General features: G+C 38.0%; 1 protein-coding gene across 2 annotated transcripts in view; it reads right to left on the bottom strand.

Moving 5' to 3' along the window:
- The window catches only part of TRHDE (thyrotropin releasing hormone degrading enzyme), a 372,106-nt gene that overhangs the window by 245,325 nt on the left and 103,768 nt on the right, over positions 1 to 23,013 (bottom strand). For both annotated transcript variants that reach the window (XM_026001636.2, XM_072742405.1), the window contains exon 3: positions 18,697 to 18,823. In XM_026001636.2, the coding sequence (XP_025857421.2) occupies positions 18,697 to 18,823 (127 nt within the window). The remainder of the gene's footprint in view (positions 1 to 18,696; positions 18,824 to 23,013) is intronic.

Genomic DNA, 23,013 nt, shown 5'->3' with positions numbered 1-23,013 from the left:
AATCTATATTAATATAGCAATACAGTTCTCATGCATTTGCTTTTTTCAGTGCTTTCTTGGGAGACAGTGAATGGGTTGGAATTGCAATTAGTAATTCACCTGACTCACATGTACATGCTCAGGTATACATTACCCTTTTGTGCACTGAGGATGGTAAAAGTTTAGGAAATACTAGTCTGGGCAAATAATGGCATAGACTTGGAAATACTCAGATGAACTATTTTCAGGCCTCTCTTAATATACTTATATTTGTTAACAGTCACCAATGACTAATAAATGGGAGCAAGACAACACCTTCTGAGCTCTCAAGTTCTAAACACCGAGAAACTTGACTAATATCCCAGGTAACAGGTCAATTTTGAAGATGCCATTTTCAACAGGATTTACAGGAGCTCGGTGGGGCAGTGTGTATTTATGACATGAATTTTATGCCTCTCATCTCCCAAAACAGCTTTTACTTTTCTAAGGTACAACAACTGCCTAAGGAAAAGTTGGACCAAAAAAAAAAAAAAAAAAAAGTCATGATTAGATTTGATTATTGGCCTTCCTTAATAGATGATCAAGACTACCTGATTTCACACCATCATAATCCCAGGCATCCGGGACATGTCTCATCATCTTGAGTCTTTGCCACATTTCTATGTGTGCATTCCCTAGTTTGATTCAAATTCATAAATAAATGGGAGCAAGACTACACCTTCTGAGCTCTCAAGTTCTAAACATTGAGAAACTTCACTAATATCCCAGGTAACAGGTCGATTCTGAAGATGCCACTTTCAACAGAATTTACAGGAGCTCCATGGAGCAAACTCTTCCATTCTACCCTTTGGAAATCCCTATATGTTATTAGCAAGTTCCACGATCTTAACTTCGTTTCTGAATGTTTTATTTACATTTTAGCTCTCACTGAAACTTGGCTGTATTTTGAAAGGCATCTATTCACATGTGGCTCTCTCAAGGGGAGGTGAGTTTTCTTTCCCATCCCACAACACACAAGCCTGGAGATGTCATCCTTGTGGGTGAAAGCTATTTACATGTTTTTTAATTTAAATTAAATTATCCAACATATACATCACTAGTTTCAGATGTAGAGTTCAGTCAATCATCACTTGCCTATAACACCCAATGCTCATCATATCACGTGCCCTCCTTAATGCCCATCACCCAGTTACCCCATCCCCCCACCAACCTCCTTTCCAGCAACCCTCAGTTTACTGTTTACTTCCTATACTTAAGAGTCTCTTGTGGTGTGTCTCCGCCTCTGATTTCTTCTCATTCAGATTTCCCTCCCTTCCCTTATGATCCTCTGCACTGTTTCTTATGGTCCACATATGCATGAAACCATAAGATAATTGTCTTTCTCTAATTGACTTATTTTGGTCACCATAATACCCTCCAATTCCATCCACATTGATGTGATGGTAAGATTTCGTCCTTTTTGATGGCTGAGTAATATTTCATTTTATATACATCTCACATCTTCTTCATCCAATCATCTGTCAATGGACAGCCAGGTTCTTCCCATAGTTTGGCTATTGTGGACATTGCTGCTATAAACACTGGGGTGAAGGTGCCCCTTCAGATCACTTCATTTGAATCCTTTGGGCAAATACCCAGTACTGCATTTGCCGGGTCATAAGGTAGCTCTATTTTTAACTTCTTGAGGACCCTCCATACTGTTCTCCAGAGTGGATGTGCCAGTTTGCATTCCCATCAATGGTGTACGAGGGTTCCCCTTTCTCTGCATCCTTGCCAATATTCGTTGTTTCCTGACTTGTTAATTTTAGCCATTCTGGCTGGTGTGAGGTGGTATCTCATTGGAGTTTTGATTTATATCCTTTAATTTTTTTTAAATTTAAAGTCAATTTACCAATATATAGTATAACACCCAGCACTCATCCCATCATGTGCCCTCCTTAATGCCCGTCACCCAGTTACCCCATCTCCCCTCTCCCCTCTCTCCTCCCCTTCTGCAACCCTTTGTTTGTTTCCCAGAGTCAGGAGGCTCTCATGGTTTGCCTTCCTCTTTAATTTTTTCCCACTCAGTTCCTTCCCCCTTCCCTTATGGTCCCTTTCACTATTTCCCTGACGCCAAGTGATGTTGAGCTTTTTTTTTTTTTCATGTATCTGTTATCAAACTCAATACCCAAAAAATAAATAATCCATTCAAGAAGTGGACAGAGGACATGAGCAGACATTTCTCCAAAGAAGACCTACAAATGGCCCATAGGTACATAAAAGCTACTTATATGTTAAATAGCTTCTCTACCACCTTTCTAAAATCCCAGCTAACCTGAGTTGATGCAAGTGTGTTACATGCCCCTTTCCTCATCTTGACTGAATTTATCCAGTATTGCCTTCCAGGTGTGTGTTTCATTAAACAATGTTTCACTGATGATCCTGAAACACCAACTTTCTTTCTACCACTCTTTTGCCATCTTTGTTGGCTGTTTCAATGTCCATACTGATAATCCCTCAAAACCTTTGAGAGGACTTGATCTCCTTAGTTCTAGTGATCTTTTCCATTGACCCACTCAGTCCATGTTCATACCCTGGACATTGTCTTTTCAAATCACTGTAACACCTGGAAATGTCATCATTTCAAGTATTCCAGTCCTTGTTTGCAGCATCCGATCTTCCCGGCCTTGTTCTTCTGCTTCTGCCCCAATAGTACATCAGCCTCCTCTTTCTTGGGATCCCCAAGTCATTAATTCTACACAGTTTCACAGTCATTCCTCCTCTCATCTCCTGGATCCCATTTCACCTAGGTTAGGTGACATGAGGGATCACTTTAAGTGTTCAATCTTTCCCTTGCTGCTACCTTCAACTCCTTTGCCTGTCTCTCCATTATTCTCTCTTCTCCAAAACCTCCACAGCCCTACTCTGTCTGCCCTGTACCTGCATTGCCTGGATCATAGTATTCATTTTAAATTTATGACCACACAGTTAAGTGGGTCCTCATGCGATGCAGCAGTCATACTAAATTCCAGTTGTCACTTTGCTCTCCCCCTCTCCAGGACAATTATTCAATTATTCCACATCTTCTCTCTCCTCAAATCTCCAGCATACCCCTCACTTCCTCCATCTCAGCCATTACTCCCTACTATCCCCCTTTTAATTTGGAACATTATTAGAAGTTACAGAGAAAAAGGGGCATGCTAATCCTGACCAAAGAAATCAAAGTTTCCAAATGTTATTCATTTTAACTGTAAGTGGGAAATAAATTATGTAACTTACATATAACAGTCTTGTGTAAATACGTAATATGGGATATGAATACGTAACATAAAATGTGAATATGTAATCAGGTATATAAATTAAATAATTGTATACAAACATATATAATTTAAAATATATATCAATAAACTGATAATAGTATCTAAATAACATATTAATAATCATTAATACAAATGTAAATCCTATTAATGTGTATATTCTGTAAACACTTGTGAACAAAAGGATGCCTTTAAGAACAAAGTGTACTAATTATTTTGAATTTCCTGATTCAGTTTGATTCTTAAAAACTTATAAAACTGTAGAAAAAATAAATCCTTAATAAAGGTCTCTTGGTTTGAGGGATTTGTAATTTTTATATTGTTGAACTAAAGAGGTTATCTAGTAATACAGGATTCAGCAGCCTATAGCCTATGGGCCAAATCTGGCCAACCGTCTGCTTCAGTAAATGAAATTGTATTGGAACATAGCCACACTCATTCATTTGTATGTTGTCTACAGCTCCTTGCTATAATGGCAGAGTTGAAAAGTTGCTACTGAGATGGTAAGATTCACAAAGATCAAAATGTTTTCTTTCTGACCCCTTTACAAAGAAAGTTTGCTGAACCTGTGATATTGATTATGGAGACTTCTTTAAATGACTAGAATTCTTTGTAATCATGGATTTTTTTCAGTACAGATGAGAGGGCAGGGTGAAGCAAAGTAACAGATATTTAAGAAGGTAAATCAATAATTTCTTCTGAAATGATCAAAGGAATTCAGACAAAATAGAATTGTTATTGGAAGGCCTGAATAATTCAAGTGTGGGCTAGGATCTTTATTTTAGCCATGTCTTCATTGGCATCCCACTACAAACCTAAACAAACAGTACTGAAAGTTACCTACCCATAGGATTATTAGTCAGCTTGGGCTGCCATAACAAAATACCACAGACTGGATGGCTTAAACAACAGAAATAAATGTTGTCATAGTTCTGGAAGCTAGAAATCCAAAGTCATGTTGTCAGGTTCTGGTGAGAGCTTTCTTTCTGGATTGTAGACAGCCACCATGACCTCACATGAAAGACACAGAGAGATCTCTTTTTTCCTCTTATGAAGTCCTAATCCTATCATATTAGGACTCTTCTAAAGTCCTAATCCTATTACATTAAGACTCTATTCTTATAACCTCCAAATTACCTCTTAATTGCCTCTGATCTCCAAGTACAGTCACATTGAGAGAGCTTCAACATACGAATTTGAAGGAGATACATCTCATTCTTAGCAACAGATGAAAGAAATTATGATTCGGGGTATAACCAAATTTCTGATACAGACACGATGTGTCGGTTTTGTCCACTAGAGAAATTTGGCTCATCAGGTTTCATACTATGTACCAGCTGACTTTACTAATCTTAATAAAAATTGACAGGCTATCTCTCAATGTACTTAAGAAGCTAAATGATCCTAAACATTATCAACCTACCAATTATTTTAAAGCTCAAAGTGACTATTTTTCAGTCTGTAAAATAAAAATAAATGCTAAATAATTTAAAAGCTTAAAAACATCTCATTCTATACTGTTGAAGACACACTCTAGGTCATTCGTGAGTTATTTCCCATACAAAGACAGAATCCATAAAGAAAAAAAAATAAAGCCAATAAAGAATAAATCTAAGTTACAAACCATTAAAATTCTTCCAACTGAAAAATGGCATATGGGACTCACCCTCTCTTTTAAAATTACCCTTTAAAAAGCTTCAGAAATGCCCTAAAGGCTCCATTTACAACTACCATATTGGATTCGCTCTGTTTGTGTATTGCAACCTCCTTTACAGGCTAAGGTTTGTTTTATACTTCAGTCTGTTTTACATTTCAAAGTCCATAAGCAGCAGCATCAAAATTCTCACAGACAGTAATGAAAGATTTTAACACTAAAAGGTGGATGAGTAGCATATTTTTTATGTGAAATCTCCAAAAGTCTCAGTCCCGATCCTGGATCCCCCAATGTCATAGTGAAGAGAGTCACAATTTTTAAACTTTAAAAAATAGCTGATTTTATAATAATAATTAAATCTCCAAATAATAACATCATTTGTACATTAGGTAGAATTTTTTCCTAAGGTTCTCTTTTCTTGCAAAAATCTGTCAAAATACATCTAAGTTGAATTTGATATGGTTTGATGGATTGGACGAGGACCCATCTCCTACATCACACAACGGAGTAAACAAAGTACACCCTTCTCAGGTTACAACAGCCATGAGCTTTCCACCCTATGAAATTATACGTAGATATTCCTTAGTTTACAGCAAGGATTTTTATTACCCTTCATTATCTGATAAGATCAAAAGACCTTAATGCCAAAGGTAAAGGGATGCTCTGATCAGGATTACCACTTAAATTTCCTAATCCTTCGAAATGATAACCAATTAGGAAGTAATCACTGCATATCTTTACAGTGGAAACATTTTAGAAGTTCTGAACTGGATAAAGAACAAATACACTGGAACAAAGCAAAGAAAAAAATGTATTTTGACTATTTCTGTCTTACAGAGCATCTTGCCTTAATTGACTTTTAGAAGCTTAACCTTAATTTACATAACTAACCCTCAGTCTCAGTTTCTTGAAATGAAGCTATTCTGAAAAACCTTCTGATCTCAACATAAGCTATTTTAGCTCTAATGTTTATGGAAATGGTCACCTTTCTTTTAAAATCGCCTGATTGTCAGTGCTTCTGTCAGCAGTAATCCCCAGCCTAGACTTTAATGAAATGTTCCTCCCTTTCTCTAGGGTTTTGGGTTGCTATTTGGCTATAATTAACTCCAGACTGACCAATGGCCAGTGAAGGAAGCAACTCATTCCTAGAAAAGGATTATTATAGCCATTATTTTGTTCTAAATACAGCTGCTCTGTCTAGAAAACACACACAAAAAAAATAAATTGTTTACCTTGCTATGCAAATTTCAAATAACCAAGAAAGAAAGAGGCATAGAAAGATTGCTCCCTTTCACTGTAGCTACATAGGAAAGTAAGCCACAGGGGGAAAAAATGAAAGCTCAGAGTTTTTCAAGCTTGTCATAATCTTCTAAACTCTAGTTGAGAGGAACAGACATCAAACCTTCATTTGAAGTCCTATTGTAATGTAGTAAGCCCTGTTGAACCTCCTTTCAAAATTTGTCAAAAATCTGCCTGCTTCTCACCATCTCCACTGTCACCACTCAGGTCCAATACATTATTTCTCAGATTAATGCAGTAGCTTCTCTCTGCTTTGGCCTTCCCACCCTCAACCCTTCCCCCAACAGTCTGTTCTACATGAGGTAGCCAATGTAATCCCTTAAAAACGGAAGCCATGCCAGGGGCACCTGGGTGGCATAGCCAGTTAAACGTCTGACTCTTGGATTTGGCTCAGATCATGATCTCAGGGTCATGAGACTAAGCCTCACGTCAGGCTCCACAGTCAGAGCATAGTTCACTTCAGGCTCCCCCTCTCCCTCTGCTCCTCCCACTTGTGCTCACTCTCTCGCTCTCACTCACTCTCTCTCTCTCTCAAATAAATAAATAAATATATTTTTTAAAAAGGGATCCCTGGGTGGCTCAGCAGTTTAGTGCTGCCTTCGGCCCAGGGCATGATCCTGGAGACCCAGGATCCAGTCCTGTGTTGGGCTCCCTGCAGGAGCCTGCTTCTTTCTCCCTCTGCCTGTGTCTCTGCCTTTCTCTCTCTGTGTGTGTGTGTGTGTGTCTCTCAGGAATAAATAAATAAAATCTTTAAATATTTATTTATTTTTTTTATTTTTATTTTTTTAAAAGGAAGCCATGCCAGCTTATACCTGTTATGGACTGAACTGTATCCTCCCCCAAAAATTCATGTGCTGAAGCCTTAACTCCCTGTGTGATAGTATTTGGAGATAGGGCCTTTGGAAGGGGGATAATTACATTTAAATGAGGTCATGAGAGTGGGGGTGGGGGGGCTCTTTGTGATGGGAAAATGCCCCTACAAGAAGAAACACCAGAGAGCTTGTTTTCAGCAGGAAGGTGGTCATCTGCAAGCAAGGAAGAGATCTCTCACCAGCACTGGACTATACAGGTACCCTGATCTCAGATTTCCAGCCTCCGGAACAGTGAGAAAATAAATTTGGGATATTTAAGCCCCGCCCGACCCCCCACCATCTATGGTATTTTGCTATGGCAGCCTGAGAAGACTAAAGCAATGCCTCAGCTCAGAATCAAAGTGCCTGTCTTTCAATGGCCAACCAACAAGTTCCTTCACAACCTGGCCCCATTTCCTCGCAGATGTCATCAACTGCCACCCTCAGTCATTCACTTTGCTTCAGGCACACTGGTCTCCTTGCTATTTCTTCGACATGTCAGACACCCTCCTCCTCAGGATACCGTCACTCTCAGACTTTGAATCACGTGTCCTCATTTCAGCAAGGCATTACCTGACCACCCACCCTATTTACAACTGCAACCACCAGCATTTCTGACACTTTCTTCTCTGCCTTATTTTCTGTATAGCAGTTATCACTTTTTCACGCTATATATTTATATATCGTTTGCCTCTCTCTTTTACTAAAATAAAAGCCCAGTGAGGAGAGGGATTGTTGTCTCTTTGTTAACTGCTGATTCTCCAGTACCTAATAGAACAGTGTCCAGTAGATAATAGTCAATGATGTCAAATTCATGAATAAATATTGTTTTCATCTCAATGAACAATAAGAGGGAAAAGAGCTGATAGAGGAACGCCTGGTCAGTGGTTGAACGTCTGCCTTCGGCTCAGGGTGTGACCCCGGGGTCCCGGGATCGAGTCCTGCATCAGGGTCCCCACAGGGAGCCTGCTTCTCCCTCTGCCTGTGTCTCTGCCTCTCTCTCTCTATGTCTCATGAATAAATAAATAAAATCTTTATTAAAAAAAAAAGAGCTGATAGGTAACTAGATAGTTATTTCATTTTTAGATTGCAAAATCATTCCAGGTACAAAGTATAGCTTCTTAATAGCCTCCTTCCCTCCAGAATTGGCATGCTAATAAACCAGAAGTTCAATACTTCTTCTAGATATCAACTCACCCATTTTTCACCAACAACTTCCTTTACATGAATCCTTAATGAGAAAGTGTCTGTAGCTATAGCTAACTCATCTTTCATCCCTTCCACTTGCATTTACAAAAGAAAAAAACGGAATTTCCTTAGAAGGTTATAAGGTTTATTACCATTATTTCTTTGTTTATGCTACTGAAAAATAAATCATATTTTATTTGATTCACAAAGCAGCCAAAGCTTGGCCTTCTCTCCAATGTGAAGATGGTTAAAACAGGAAGAAATTGGCAATTGCTCATTCACTCAACAATAATTTATTAAGTGCCTACACTGGGCCAGGCATTGTTCTAGGCAGAGGAAACAGAGCAGTGAACAGACAAAAATGTCTGCTCTCATAGAGCTTACATTTGGGGTGGGGGTCAGGCCTACATGGAGACAGATAACAAATAAAACACAAATATATGCTAAGGGAGACAATAGAAAGTGTTTTGGAGAGAAGTGAAATCAGAAAGGAGATAAGAAATAATCAGTAAGGTTGCATTTTAAATAGAAGGGTCAAAAAAACCTCACTGGAAAAGGTGATCTTTCAGCTATGCATAGACCTAACATGAGAGGAAGAAGGAAGTAAGCAAACTGAACATGGAACAATACTGATAAAGTAGCAAAACAATACAAAACCATCTCTTCAACTAGATTTTAAGCCCTAGTGGAAGAGGCCATTTATTATCATTGCTGAGTACAATATACATAGTAATTGCTCAATGAATGCTTGTTGAATTAATTAATCCAGTTCTATAAGTGGTTTTTGTTGTATAGAGCAAAGGCCCAAGACTGGTGCATGCTTGGTATGGTGCAGAAAAAGCAAGGAAAGCACTGTATCTGAAACAGGGAGAATGAGTAGGAGAGAAGGAGGAGATGAGGTCAGAATAGGAGCAAGGGGCCAGATCCACAGAGGTCTGCAGAACAAGGGAAGGGTTCTGGATTCTACTCTATTACTAATGGGAAGCCACTGGAATGTTTGAGCATGAGAGCAACATCATGAGACAAGTCCAATGTCCTTCATAAGAAACCAGTAAATTCAAAGATCTCAGGTCCTCATGCCACTTGAATCTCACCTTTCATTTAGGTTAGACTCATGACCCAGGCAAGAAAGCATAGAGGCTGGAACGAGAGTAGTAACCATGGAAATGATGAGAAGTGGTCAGACTCCGGTTATATGTAGTATATGAAGCCAAAAAGATTTGTTTATGGTTTGGACATGTAACATGAGAGAAAAAGATCATAGTTCCAATCTTTTTTTGCCAAAACAACTTTTGAAGGAAAAAAGTTGCCCCTTCTTAAGATGAGGAAGACTATGAAGAAGCAAAGTAGTGGTTTGAGATCTGAAGCCCCAATATGAACATAGTAAGTGGAGATACTCATTAGGCAACCAAATGCAGATGTTACGTAGTCAGTAGAATGAAGAAGTTTGGAGTGGAGAAGAGCACCCGGCAGGATCAGTATATTTGGAAATCATTGGTATCAACAGATGATATTTAAAGCCAGGAGGGTGGATGAGGTCACCAGCAATGCAGAGAGCAAAGAGAAAAGATCCAAAACCCGAGTCCTGAGATACTCTAATATGAATTAGCTGGAGAGGGGAAGAGAGGGAAAAAATAGAGTTGGAAAGAATGGCCAGTAAGTTGGCAAAGAAAAATTCTTTAAAAAATTAAAATGTGTTATCCAGAGAAACAAGAGAAATATGTGTTTCAAGGAGTTGGAGAGAACAACTGTGAGAAGCTGCTGACAGCTCAAGAGGACTGAAAACTGACCGATGGATTTCACAATATGGCGGCATTACTGAATTTGGCGAGAACTGTGTTTGTACAGTGTTGGGGCAAAAGCCTGAAGTAGAGGGCATTCAAGAGACAAAGGAAAGAGAGACATTGGAGTCAGTGCAGAGGGACAACACTTTCAAACAGTTCAGCTGTAAAAGGAAAGAGAGAATGGTGCAGTAGCTGGAGTGAGTGTGCATGTGTGTGGTTGAGAGAAACAACACCATATTTTTAATGCCATTGGGGAAAGAGCCAACAGAGAAAATTAAAGAATCAGGGGTGAGAAGGGAAAACTGCTGAAGGGATATCCTTGAGCAGGTGAGAGAGGAAGGGATCAGGTGCACAAAGGAGGAGGTGTCCAGAGCTGGAGTAACACCACCTGCCCTATAGTAACAGGAAAGAATACAGAGTATATGGCACACAAGGCCTAGGCAATGGCTACGTTTAAAAACACTGGAAGGAGTTATTTCCTGACTTACAAGTTAGCCAACTTGTAAGGGCCAACTACCTCTGTTGAAAAATGTGCAACAATGCCTTGGAGGTCTCCTTATAAATAGGCCCTGATTAATTTAGGTACTTTCTAAAATTGCATTTATTTGGGGGATAAGCAATCTTTCACAAACCCTGATTGAATCAGTGAAGATCTACTGAGGAGTAAATCCAGAGTTTTGAAAGTTTGAAATTCTTAAAACTGGAAAAGCAGGGTAGTAAGCAAACTGAACATGGAACAATACTGATAAAGTAGCAAAATAATACAAAACCATCTCTTCAACTAGATTTTAAGCCCCTATTGGAAGAAGCCATTTATTATTATTGCTGAGTACAATACACATAGTAATTGCTCAATGAATGCTTGTTGAATTAATTAATCCAGTTCTATAAGTGGTTTTTGTTGTATTAAATTCTCCACTCAGCGTACTTGTAGTTTGCTAGTTTACAGCGGTAATAATCTCATGCATCATTCCCACTAAAATGCTTTGTTTCATTGATTTCTTTCTTCTTTACTGTTCTGTTTCTTTTTTTTTTTTTTGCATTAGTAATTAAATATCATAAACACTGAATATCATATATATGCTTTGTTAGTATAGTCTTGGAAGTATATAACATATAATAGCTGCAAAATAGCTTAACAAGAACAGTTAAGTGGCCATATTATGGAATAACTAATGAAGGGGAAAATGCCTTGTTAAATTGTGTTAAAATAACTGTAATATATTGAAGTAACTGTGTCCACTTTAATAGGATTTGGTGGTGTTTTACTATAAATGGTTATTAGAATGGGGGTTAGGAATATACACAAAATATTTTCCTTTGAAATGATAACTGTTCTTTGGTTTCTGAGAAAATCACCATATGAAGGCTTTTTTTTTTTAGAAATGAATTACCTTTATAAAATAGGGAGACACTATATTTATTTGATTCTAAAGAGGGAAGAAAGGATAGGCACTTAGGAAACTCATTTCTCTACACTACCTAGTAACCCGGAAGGCAAAATACTGCCTCATCTGACCCCTCAGCAATGTACTAGAATGTTAATCCACAGGGAGAGGCTTATGCTAGTTTCCACTAGGAAACCATATAATTAAACAGATCCAGTATAATTTCAAATATTTTTAGGAATCCTGGTTGAACAAAGCATTTTGGGAGTAAATTGAGATTATACATAATTAGACCAGCCTACATAAAGAAACTCTAGAGATTGTATTTTTAAAAACAGTATTACTTGAGTCAACAAAACATATGCACTGGATGTTTACCTAAACAAAAGCAAAGTAAAAAAAAAAGTCATAGTTTAAAAACATTAAGTCACAAATAATAACTGAAGTATGAGTTGCAAAACTAAGATGGAAGCAGGATGATATAATTATCATTTCAAATTAGAAACAACAAATATATCCACTACTTAAAGAAAAAAGATACGGGATACCTGGGTGGCTCAGTTAAGTGTCCATCTCTTGATTTCAGCTCAGGTCATGATCTCAGGGTAGTGGAGGGATCGAGCCCCCACCTGAGGCTCCACACTAGCAGGGAGTCTGCTTGTCCCTTTCCCTCTGCTCTTTCTCCCACCCAATCATTCTCTCTCTCTCTCTCTCAAATAAATAAATAAATAAATAAATAAATAAATAAATATTTTTTAATAATACAAAATAAAGAAAAAAGATAGATAACCACAGAGTGAAATACTTAGCAATCAACACAAATATTTTATGAAGGGAAAATCTCCAAAGCTTTACTACTTGCAAATAGCCCATTATCATCATCATCTTCATCATCATCACCACCACCACCACCACACTACAATAAAAAAGTGAATGTATCTTGATAGCTTAAAACTCTATCATCCAAACTACTCTCTCCTATTCATGAGCTTCAACAGGGCATTTTATCCCATAACTTATCCCATAACTTATCCCATTATAGAAAAATAAATAGACTCTATCAACATGATACATAAAGCCTAAGGTATCCATGGGCTTTCCCTCGTACATAATTCTCAAAATGACTTCTCCCCGTTCTTCTCTACCTCCGATTAAGTGTATTTCTTTTTTTTCAGGACTCAAGTAAAGATAAAGCTTCTTTTTATGTGCATTTCATGCCTATAGCATTGTGCAACGATCCCACATTCTTAACTTAACATGGTACTATATTTTTGCTCTACAAAATTTCAGTGCTTGTTTATATTCCCTATTGTGTGAGTCTCTCATCCATTAATTTCAGTAAATATTGTATTCTCTCCTCAACAAAACCACAATCTCCTTGAGGCCAGAAATTCTTGTTACAAAATACCTGTGGCTCCTTCTACAATCACAGCACTGTGCCAAGTAGGTAATGAATTCTTCATAAAAGCACAGTGTACTGAAAAGAAGCAATCAAGCAAACTCCTTTACAAAACTTATTGATTTACAAATTATAAAATAGCAAGAAAAGGAAACTAAAACTATCTGCCATAATTAATTGATATATAATAGGATGAATAACAAAATACTCCAGTACAAATCTGAGTCACTTGATCTGCCACCTAATTAACTTATAAAGCAGCAATGATGATAAAACATTTAAAATATTCAAATAGAACAGCCCATGTGGCTCGGCAGTCTAGCACTGCCTTCAGCCCAGGGTGTGATCCTGGAGACCTGGGATCGAGTCCCATGTCGGGCTCCCTGCACGGAGCCTGCTTCTCCCTCTGCCTGTGTCTGTTCCTCTCTCTTTTTCTGTGTCTCTCATGAATAAATAAATAAAATATTTAAAATAAAATAAAATAAAATAAAATATTCAAATCTAGAGTGGGGGATGGGTGAAATAAAAGATGAAGATGAAGGAGTGCATTTGTCCTGATGACCACTGGGGGATGTATGGAAGTGTTAAATCACTATATTGTACATCAGAAACTAACATAATACTGTATGTTAATTATATTGACATCAAAATAAAAGAATAAAATAAAATACTCAAATATTCTCCTGCTAGTTGATGACCTTGTGAGTTATAAAACGTGTGCTTCTTTAATTTTAATGCATCTCCAAATTTTCTACGAGGACAATATATTATTTTTAACATCAATATGAAATTAACAAAAATAGCTATGACATTTGTTCCTCTAGCAATCAGATTATCTAGTTTATTAGGGTGACTCATATTTAACTCCCAGAATTCTCAATTTCTGGAATCTGTTTCAGCAGAATCTCAAGGCTCTGGAGCCAGATAGCTTGGCTTGAATTATAAATCCACTAATTCCTGCTGTGTGAACTGAGTACATTACGTAGTCACTTAGTCCCTAAATTTCCTCAGCCGGAAAATGAGAAAATAACAGGTACTACCCTCAAAAGCCTGTGGAAAAAAAGATTAAATGGGTTAGGATGTACAAAGTCCTTAAAAGTGGCCCATATTTTGTAAATAAAAACCCATTCATTCTTGTAGCTGTGATCAATGTTTTTGAGATAAGAGGAAAGACAGCTTAAATCTTTATATATTTACAATAACCTTGTTTTGAAGTAAACCTCCATGCCTCTGAGAGTTCTTGGGAAAACAGGGCACATAGTTATAGAAAGGTTTCCTGTATTGCCTCCTCTAGACTCTATACATCTCATTATAACCTGACAAAGAAAGAGGAAATCTCTACAAACCTCATATAAATAAGTTTTAATTATGTAATTTAGAGATTTTACAAACAAATCCTCATACAGTGCACGATGGCTGCCTATTTTGGCTTAAAATGCTAAAAGAGTATCTCTATACAACAAGGAGAATAAATTACTGTCCTAACAACAAGCATGAGAATTCCTCTTAGGGAACCATTCTGATAAACTACTTGGAGTGGAAACTCAAATCCTTAGAGATGAGCTAGCACGAGATGATGCCACAGCAGAGGAAGTTAAACAATTCAGCATTAGACATGAAAAAGAACTTGGGGAGAGAGAAGATATTGCAGAATTTATGACAGAACAGCAAAGTCACTTTTAAGGAATGGAAGATCCATATTACATTTTATGAGTCTGTTTGGTTTCATTTTGGTTTTTGCAGTGCAACACCCTGCACTCACACAGGCACACATCACCTCCAAAGCTTTAGTGGTATCAGGGTAACAGACAGAGGGTTTTCTTACTTGTTTTGATTTTTTGGTTTTCTCATGCAAATCAAAGAAAGGCAAGTTCCATGTTTCCCTTGATGTGGTTTCAAACAGGGACTGATCTGAGATCTGCAAGCTACCAGACCATAGAAACAGCTCTTACCCAGGGTGAGCAGTACTAGTTAGAGTACAAATAGTACTAACTATTTGTTACTAGTTACTAGTACTAGTTGTTATTAGTTACTAGTTAGAGTAACTATTTGTACTCTAACTAGTACTGCTCTCTAGTTAGAGTACAAATATTTCTCCCTTCTCCTCTATTCCCAGAGAAATATTCCCCATGGGGAATTTTCAGAAGTGTTGATCCATAGTCTAATTTGTCTCTAGTCACTGTATCCCCACCCAGGCCCACTGCCGTTTGTTCTTGAACACACTCATCAGGCCTTTGCCCGGCATGAAACTGCTCCTGTCAAGGTCACTATGATGTTCACATGGTTGGGACCATTAAGTGGTCAATTCTCACTCTTCATCCAACTTGACTTACCACAGTTTACCACCTGCTTATTTTTGAAATTCTTCACTAGATGCCCAGAAATAACATCAGACTCCTGTTTTCTTCATGTCTTAACCAATTACTCCTTCTCTGCAGCCTTTACTGGCTCTTAATGTCCTTAACCTCTAAACACTGGATCAGTCCGTCCTTGTTCCTATTCTCTTTTCTATCTGCTCTCACAACCCTAGTGAGCCCATCCAACCTCATAGCTTTCTATATCATTATATGCTGGCAAATGGATATCTCTAGCCAGATTACTCGCCCAAACTCCATGTTTATAATTCAGTTGTCCATTTGAAATCCTTCCAGACATCAAGGTGCTACTTAAGTGTTTAACAGACCCATCAGTCTCAAAAAACATCTCCTTCCGCAATCATTCTGTCTCAGTAAAAGACAATTCCGTCCTTCTCATTCTCAAGCCAAAAACAAAACAAAACCCAAACCTTGGAGCTGTCCTTGGTCTTTCTCTCTCTCACATCCTACATTCTGTTCATCAGGAAATATTTTTGTCTCTGTTTTCAATATATATCCAGAACTGGACCACTTCCAACTACCTCACTGTTAACATCTCAGTCTAAGCAACCATCATATTTTGCCTGAATTTTGCCGAAGCCTCTTATCTGTTTTTCATGCTCTGTCATTTCCCCCACATTAGGGTCTCTCAACCTCAGAGCTAGTATTGTTGTAAAGGCTGTGCTGAAAACTGACCAACAGAATTCCATCTCACCCAGAAAAAAAAAAAAAAAAGAAAAGAAAGAAAAGAAAGGAAAAGAGAGAAGAGAAGAAAAGAAAGAAAAAAAGAAAAGAAAAAAGAAAAGAAAGAAAAGAAAAAAAGAAAAAAGAAAAGAAAAAAAGAAAAGAAAAGAAAAAGCCAGAGTCCTTCCAATGGCCTGCTGGCTCTACATCCACTACCCACCCATTACTCCTTCCTTGAACTCATCTCCTTTCTCACCCACATACTCACTCTGTTCTAGTCATTCTTGCCTCTTTGGGTTCCTCAAATATACCAGCAAGCTCCCATCTCCAAGTCTGGGCACTTTGTTCCCTCTGCCTCTACACTTAGATACTTGTTCCACAATATCCATTCGGCTTTGCTCTTTCACTCCTTTAAATTCTTTGCTCAAGAGTCAACTTCCCAATGAACCCTCCTGTATTCATTCATTTTAAAATTCCGGCTCCCTTCCTTTGCCTCATCCACCCCCTACACTTCTTATACCTCCATTCCAGCTTTATTTGTAAGGGCACTTATCACCATCTGATATACTATATGTGTAAATAATTGCTCCAATGTCTGTCTCTACCTAACAGGATATAAGCCCCAGGAGGAAAGGGATTTTTGCCCTTTTTTAATTCACTGCTGTATCTCCATCACGTAGAAAAGTGCCTACAGGGGGGCACTCAAAAGTGCTTATTAAATAAATGAGGGAAGGAAGGAAGGAGGGAGGGAAGCAAGGGAGGAACGGAAGGAAAGATAGAAGAGAGGAGGGAGAGAGGGAGATATAGGTCTTGGAGACCATCCTAGGTAGACCTAAAGGGTACAGGCAGATGCAGCTGACATCTAGGACACATCTACCTACACCATTAAGAAAGATGGTCGGTTTCAATAAAACTTATTTATTCATGACATACAATGGAAACTAAGGATTTGGCAACATGCTTCTGTGCTTAGGAATTTTATGTAGGGAGTATTTGGAAAACAAACTCATAAATCCATTATTTTATAATCTAAATATCTATAGACATATGAAATAGGTAGAACTTTAAATAGGATTTTATAAAGCGCCAAAGGCTGTGGTAACTCCCCTAGATACCTACAAAGGAGTATTCTGAGGTAAGTCAAATCATTCAATTATATACACCACAAGGAGCTTAACAAGTAATAGTAACAGTGAACAAAGCTCTTTTCTACCAGATGAAAGCCTGTATGGTTCAATTGTGAGTGAAAGAGAGGAACAGAAATGCTTCCTGCTGCAAGCTGACAGTTACATGGAACCCCCTGAAGTTATAAATTGAGTTCCTCTGCTAATTACTGGTCTGAAGGGGACAAAGATCCACATTTTATTCCTCTCGCAGAACCTGCAACATAAGCACTTGTGAATTTTACATTAGGGTCAAGCTGGGAAGTTCCAAGCTGGTTTTACCTGGAGTAGAGAACAGAGCCACCTCCCAAGCAAATGAGGTCAGATAGTCCTTCCTGCCTTGGGTGCCTACCAGAGAGATTTCAGGGTAACAGATTCATATAGGGAAGTCGATATAGAGGGGGGAAAAAATGAAAGAAAGAAAGAACGAAACTAAACTAACTATAGATCCTCTGAAATAAAATTTTGTTTGGTGATTTGAAATAAAATCTTACGGATTCTAAGAGCACATATTTCGAAAAGACCTCAGAATTTTGTAATATTACTCCCTAAAATTGTATGCCACACCCATTTTGGTAACAATATCAACTCTTCTATCTACTTTCTAAACTATTCATTGTAAGACCAATAACAGCTACACAGCAGGCAGTTACTTTAATAAAATTGGCCCGGTTCTCCAGAGAGAGGAACCTGTGGTTCAAATACTAACAGTTTTGATCAGGTAAGCACTTTATTCTTGCCAATGAGCAATCACTTTTATGTGGATGCTGATCAAAAATGTTCTTGGGAAGGCAAAAAGATGGGGGGAGGAGAACAAAAGACTGCTGTGATGTAGGATTTCAAAACAGGTTTTCTGAGAAGGAGAAACAACTTCAGCATTTCCAATGGGTATACGTACACTTTCTAACTTCCTAGAAAGTCATAGTTCACTCACATGCAAAAGTGGTAGTTTCACTCAATTTAGGATAATAAAATTCATCCATTTATTCCTTTGACAAACAATTATTACACATACTGTCTTTGTAAAAGGAAGAAACATCAGAGTACTCTTGCTGAGCATAATCTCCATTATACAATTTCCCTTCTCCTTTGTTTTTATTCTACTTGCTATAACTGTACTGAAATAAGACTGGACAAAAATAATGTGAAATAACTGATACATTCTGGTTCAAAATCTGAGAATTAGGAAAGAGAAAATAATCAGTGAGTGTGCTCTCAGTGTAAAACACCAAAGAGTTCTGGGAGTCATCAAGACTGAGCTTGAAACCCCAGCTCCACCACTTACTGGCAGTCTGAACGAATAAAAGATTCCCTGGATGTCAAGTCCCTTGAGTAGAAAATGTTCTAACAGTACCTACCCATCTACTGCTTGCAAGGATTAAATGAGATGTTGGCAAGCACACAGTCAATGAATTATAGCTACTTCTCTTTTGAAAACCTAAACTTACATAACGCCTTTCTTAATTCCTATGAGGAATTCTTGGCAAGATTTAGGAAACATCAAGTTTTACTTTACCTCTTCAGAAAGAATTATTTTTTATGTTCATTCTCTTAAAAAAAAAAACCTCTTGGAATTTTCACATATCAAATAAATGCATGAAGAAAAATTTCTACTTTCAGAGATCCCTTCCAATAAAATAACCAAGAAAATACTTACCTAGTTTTGGCAAGGAATAGGGCACCTTAAAGTAGTCTTCATAAAATTCTATTAATCTCTTTGTTATATGGAGAGCATAGTCCCCAGATCCTCTTCTGATAGCATCGGGTCTTGCATATAATCGTACCTAATTAAAAATATATATAAAAGTTACTTTAGCCTTTTGGTATTCAAATTTAATCTTCCCTGCATATATGAATCTACACAAATCACTGTGTCTACTACAAAAATTAAACAGGATTCTTATTCATATATTAAAGCACGCTGTGGCTGAAAGAACCAAACTTGAACAATTAAAGTAACCAAGTTGAGCAAGTCACAATTTTCTCACTTTACAAGATGACATAGAGAAGATTTATACACCTTGCATCAAAATAAATATTCAAGTTATCACTTACATGTGCTTGCTAGAGATATGAAGGTGCAGTGGATTAGTATAATGGTTCCCTGACTATGCTGTAAGGAGGCAGGATACGGTGGCTCCGCAGGAGAGAAAATTCATGGTTTGTTAAAGACACATTGCATCAAGCTTTGGCAGTATTGCCAGGCTGAACAAAATATAATTTATGTTTCCTTCTTTTCTTTGGAGCCAACTGCCCTTATTCCTAATATGCAAAGTAGGAATAGCAAACTTCTCATGTACATAAATGATTGCCATTCTGGAAGGCTGTCTGCAACTGCTCCCAGCTTCGAAACCAGCTGAAGTATTTCATACCTCTAACACAATTCAGATACTTACTATTGATTTTTAAATCAAGCATCGTATATTATCTAGTCCTTGGCCAAAAAGAAGCCTGGGGCAAATAACATAAAACTGAACAAAACTAACAATTGTACAGAAAAGGTTAAAATGAGATTAGTTTTCATAAAGATTTCATAAAGCTATCCAGAATCTTTCTTTCCAAAGGCTAAATCTATTTTTCACAGATGTGGCCCCTAATCCTCATATCAATTCTGTGAATAAGAAATATGCATTTTGTAGAGCAGTGGAGAACACAGCAGCCTGGGAGTAGGGTGTTAGTCCTGTTCCGCCACTAAGCGAGCTGGGTGATATTGAACAAATTACTCAACCTCTTTGGGCCTCAAATGTTCTCACTTATAAAATGAAGTTGTTGACAAAAGTGCTTTTCAGTTCTAAAACACATTACTTCCAATCCCATTTTATAGATAAAGGAGTTTGTGTTCTTTTTGAATCACTAAAAACAATAATAATAATAATAAATGGTTTACTCAGTATGTGAAAATGGATATTTATATTCAACAAGAAGACAAAAGAAAGCTGTAATCAATCATATAAAAAATTGATTATACAATTAACTCTGTTATCCTTGCTTAGGAGGGAGAACAGAGATGTATATAAATAAAAAGAGTAGAAAAGTTTAGAAAAATGCATTCTGACTTGATGTTAGAAAGACCTGTAATTCAATAAGATATTTACTAAATTCTATAACAATTATTTACTGAAGTGGTAAAGCTACTTCCTACCCTACAATCATATCAGATATCAAATTTAGTTAACAGTTTTGGTTGGCAGTCAGATAAAACCGTACACTATCAGGAAGTGCCAGTTGCAACAGCAGAACTTAACACTCAGAGAGAGAGAGTGTGGATACAACTCCCTGACCCTGACATTAATTGACTATAAACATGCACTATCTTAAGTCAAGTTGCCAAGAGGCAAACCCTAAGAAAAGGGTGAGCATACGAGTGATTCACTGAGGAAGTGTTAGTGAAAGAAATCTACAAGAGGCAAGGCAAGCAAGAAAAGGGAGGCTAATCAGCTGAGCAAAGTCCTGGCCTTACCCCCATCCCATAGGGAGCTCTAGAGTATAAATTTCAGTAGCAAGTTTGCACTGCAAGACAGATAGACCTTCATACTCTTGCATCTCAGTCATCGGACACTGGTTACCAAGGGGAATGCATAAAATCCCAAGGACTCCCTGTTCTTGTAGCATCTAGGTGATGCAGCTCCAGTGGCCCAGAGATAGTCTTTTGGAAGAGATTTTAAGTGTGAGCTTCCAGGAGCAAAGCAATGAAGAGTTGGGGGTAGGCACATCAAACAGGAAAGGAGATCTGGGCTGTGCATCATCAACATACACCACAGACAGTAATCATTCATTCACAGAGTCATTCATTCAACAAATATTTATTTGGCATCTAACTTGCACTAGGGCCTGGACTAAGGATTTTTAATTCAGTGGTGAAGACATGTCTTCTAACCAGCGATGGTACAAAGCAATTTGAGAAAAAAAAAAATTAAAAAGGCAATGAAGGTGCAGTCCCCATTCTCGAAGAGCTTCCCATGTACTGGGTTGGTTAGATAATACCAGATAATGATGTATGTCGCACGAATAGTAAGTTAAAATAACAAATGTATTCTGAGGAAGAATAGATAGCTTTCAGAAAGCTCAAAGGTGAAGTAAATAGTAAATTCATGTTGAAACCATAACCAGGACCACTGCAAAAATGATGCAGCAAAGGTTACTGATTTTACTCCTACAAAGCATCATTGATTTTGGTAGAAACACAGCCATTCCCGTCAATCAACCCTACCAGTTGGTCAGGCTATCTGTGGGCCCAAACAAGAGCAACACAATTAAATCAATCTGGTTGTCAAGATTTGATGGAAATAATCCAACTTGAGTGAGAAGATAAAGCATTCACAGGTTTAGCATGGTGCCTGCATTTGCTCCATTCAGACATTTATGGCATACCTGTTGTGTGCCGGGCATTGCACTAAGGAATAGAAATAGAACAATACAAAGTCCTACCACAAAATGAACAAGACATTCACACCTACTACTCTTACGAGGTTTGTAATATGTGGAAAACAAATCCACAACAAAAATATAATGTAAGCAATGTAACAAACAGTGTACCCGGTCTTCCCTCATTACAAAGGATTAACTAACTTCCCACACAAGTCCAAGCCCCTACACTCTATCTCGCCTTTTCAAAAACATCAAGCCCAGACTTCTCTCCTTTATCTCCCACATCACCCATCTATGCCTCCATATGGGATTGTTTTCATCAGCAAATACTCTATATTGTTTTCTATGTTTTCAAACAAACAAACAAAAAATTTTGCTTGAGCACAGTTCCTCCAGCTATGGCTTCCAGCAGTGCCCGTTGAAAGAGTTTTCCATATAGTTAGTATGAACATATAAGTTAACATCCAAACTGGAACACGTTTGAGAATGAAAACAGCACTTATACCTTGAGATAAGAAGCATAAGTAGGGTGGCTGCTTATTTATAGGTCTGCTTCTAATCTTTCTTGAACTCACTGCAACAGGGCTTTCATCCCCACTATACACCAACAGTGTTCTCACTGAGATCACTAATGGCCTCAGGATGCCAAGTCCAACAGTGCGATTCTAGTCTTCAACGTGCCTCACCTACCAGCAGCGATTGACCCAACTGTTTCCCCTCCTTGAACCATCTTCTTGCTTTGGCTTCCATTTTACTTTTCCTTCTATCCTGTTAACCACTCCTTCTCAGTCTCCTCAACGACTCCTCCTCATCCCTTTCATTACTTAATTTTGGAGGTTCCCAGGTATTAATCCATAGACAGACTTACTTTCCTGCCTATGTTCAGAATCTTGGTGGTAACATCTAGTTTTGTGGTTATAAAGATCAGATGCTGAAGACCCACCCTACAATTCCAACTTCCAGATTATTCATCCAGCTGCCCATTGGACATGTGCACTTGGGCATCTATAAGGCATCTCAGATTTAACATGTTTGAAATCATATACCAGATCTCTCCTCTCCTCTCCTCTCCTCTCCTCTCCTCTCCTCTCCTCTCCTCTCCTCTCCTCCCCTCCCCTCCCCTCCCCTCCCCCCTCCCCTCCTCTCCTCTCTTCTCTCTCTTCTCTCTTCTCTCCTCTTCTCTTCTCCTCTCCTCTCCTCTCCTCTCCTCTCCTCTCTTCTGTTCTCTCTCTTCTCTCTCCATCTCTCACACACACACATACCTGTTCTCTTTAAATTCTTTCCATCCAGCTGCCCAATCCCAGTACCTCAACATTATCCTTGTTTCCCTCTTTCTCTTTAATTCCATTTTCAATTGGCCATCAAATCCTTTGGCTCTACCTTAAAAATATATCCAGACTCCAACCACTTCTCACAACTGGACCATCACACCCTACTTCAAGTTTTCTTCATTTCTTGGATAGATGAGTGATCCACTTTCTTACTGATGTCTCATCCCTTACTCCTTTCAGTCTGTTCTCTACACAATAACCAAAATATTCCTTTCAAATGAACATCAAATATATCACTCTTCTGCTTGTCCTTTTCCAGTGATTTGCCATCTCAT

Source organism: Vulpes vulpes, chromosome 16 (assembly GCF_048418805.1).
Source record: "Vulpes vulpes isolate BD-2025 chromosome 16, VulVul3, whole genome shotgun sequence".
Taxonomy (NCBI): domain Eukaryota; kingdom Metazoa; phylum Chordata; class Mammalia; order Carnivora; family Canidae; genus Vulpes; species Vulpes vulpes.
This window is presented reverse-complemented; position numbering and strand designations above follow the sequence as displayed.